General features: G+C 49.1%; 1 protein-coding gene across 1 annotated transcript; it reads right to left on the minus strand.

The window, feature by feature from the left end:
• Nucleotides 1–248: 248 nt before the first annotated feature.
• On the minus strand, nucleotides 249–1,810 carry LOC125756804 (uncharacterized). The gene is made up of 3 exons (XM_049411768.1): nucleotides 1,468–1,810; nucleotides 1,311–1,405; nucleotides 249–860 (listed from the first exon to the last, which is right to left on the minus strand). The coding sequence occupies exons 1-2, from the start codon at nucleotides 1,746–1,748 to the stop codon at nucleotides 1,315–1,317; spliced, it is 372 nt and encodes a 123-aa protein (XP_049267725.1). The 5' UTR covers nucleotides 1,749–1,810; the 3' UTR covers nucleotides 249–860; nucleotides 1,311–1,314.
• Nucleotides 1,811–2,034: the final 224 nt, after the last annotated feature.

Raw genomic sequence — 2,034 nt, forward strand, 5'->3', positions numbered from 1 at the left:
TCGTACATCATACACGTGTCTTCGTACAAGGCGCTAAGCCTGGTGAAGAACAGTCGCAAAAATGACGAGTTAACAAAGTGCAGGCGACGCTGTAACCAACGTGCGCTCGTACATTGGCGGCGCCGTTCACAAGCGCCAGCCGCGGGAGCTAGACGTGACTGCAGCGCCACTAGTTCTCACGACCGCCACGCGGACCGCCTCTCCGGCGGAGCTTTTAAACTGAGTTTGTTCTAGTAACGTTGCCTCTAACCACCTCTGCATGAGAAGCAACCAAACAGCCCTTTTCAGGGCTACACAATCGTTTGCCCGGCTTTACGCGATGACTGACACAATCTCCTTCCGAAACCCTAGCTGCTGCAGTATGCAAAACATACAGCAAGCAGGTGTAACACAGGTGCAAACATGTGCATTTGTGTATGATGGCTATGTGAAAAAGTTATATAACGAGCTTGCTTTTTGAACAGTATATTTAGCAATAGCACATTTTCAGTTTCACTTTTGAAGCAATTGACAAAATAGGGAAACATTTCAAGATGTTGAACATTTTTGCAATGCTACCTTTTTGCTACATTTCACCATAACTGCAAGGCACGACACCTGTTTATTCCATCTGACAGTTATGCATACAACTAGCTCCTGCAACCGTTTGCCAAATTTTTTTTGTGCAGCCTTTTGTCTTTATGCCCACAGATGTCATCTCTTCACAAACATATGCCTGCACGCATGAGCATCACCTGTGAGCATGCAACACCATCTACAGTTAATCAAAAACATCAGCGAAACTTACGAGTTGGGGCACGGGAAAGATCCTGGGCCACATCCTCTTCAGCCACACCAGTAGCAGCTGGAGCAGGGCTCACCTGTTATAGTAAGAAGTTTCTTGATTGACACACCGAGTGCAATAAGAAGTATGGAGTGGAAGTGGACAATAGCAATGTTTTTTTAGAATGCTTCCACAGCGGCATGCTATGACACACAGACTTCGGAGAGAGTGGTGGAGGGAGGCAAGCCTACTGGCTACGCACCTCACTCGACTCGAAGGTCTGAGAAATGGGTTGTAACACGTAGGGTGCTCTAATGAGCTTCGAAATATAGTTCGCGGCTGTTCATTCGTCATCACCGCAAATGCGGCTGTTTCGCATTCTGTTCTGGGCGGCGCAACGTGTTAGCACCTCAGCTAACGCGGCGGCCGGGTGATCCACTCGATATTGTTTGAAAAAGTAAAACTAACAGCGCGTAATATGTCGAAGCAAACGAGCCCACTTGTTCGCAGCATACAAGTAACAATGATATTCTAAGCCAGTGCTTACCGATTCAGACCACCCGAACTATGGGCCTCGCACACTCGTCCCTGTCAAGCACGACGCGGCCGCGGTAATCCGAAATCTGGCCGCCTCGGGTGCCGCTGTAAAACACAAGCGGGACGTGTAAGATGACCGACCACAATACAATTGTGCTCGCACTCACCTCTGCTGCCCTCGGAGTTTGGCAAGACCCTGCTGCGAATAGTAGCGCTCATTCCTCCATCGGGCCTGCCACTGGGCCCTGGTGTTACGCGCAGGGACTTCTTCGTTCAAAAGCGCTACTAGCTCCTGCCACATGTCGTCCCGGTCCTCCCTCGTGAACGACGGCTCCAGCGGGCACGACAGCGTCGCGATCTGTGGGTGCTCTTTCACAAAAGCCAGCAGAAGCTCCTTTTGACGATCCGACACCCGAGAACCAACGCAGACGTTGCGATCGGACGACATTTTGAAACTGCGTCAGCCGCTACTTTTCTCTTTTTTTTTTCGCGTGCGCGACACCATCTAGCGACGACGTCAAAAAAAAACTAACATTATTAAATATCATCACTCAAAGCTGTTGCTGTTTGAAAGAGTGTTTGAGCTTGAGAAGGAAAAACAATAATTTTCTGTAAAGTAATTATATTTATTAAAAGGCGAGAAACGCTTCACGGTCCCTGTGCCGACGTCACAGGATGCGCGTCTACTTCCGGAAAGCCGTTAGCTTCACGATTGGCTGTTCTCTTCCTCTCGG

The sequence above is a fragment of the Rhipicephalus sanguineus genome, unplaced genomic scaffold, assembly GCF_013339695.2.
Source record: "Rhipicephalus sanguineus isolate Rsan-2018 unplaced genomic scaffold, BIME_Rsan_1.4 Seq8405, whole genome shotgun sequence".
NCBI lineage: Eukaryota > Metazoa > Arthropoda > Arachnida > Ixodida > Ixodidae > Rhipicephalus > Rhipicephalus sanguineus.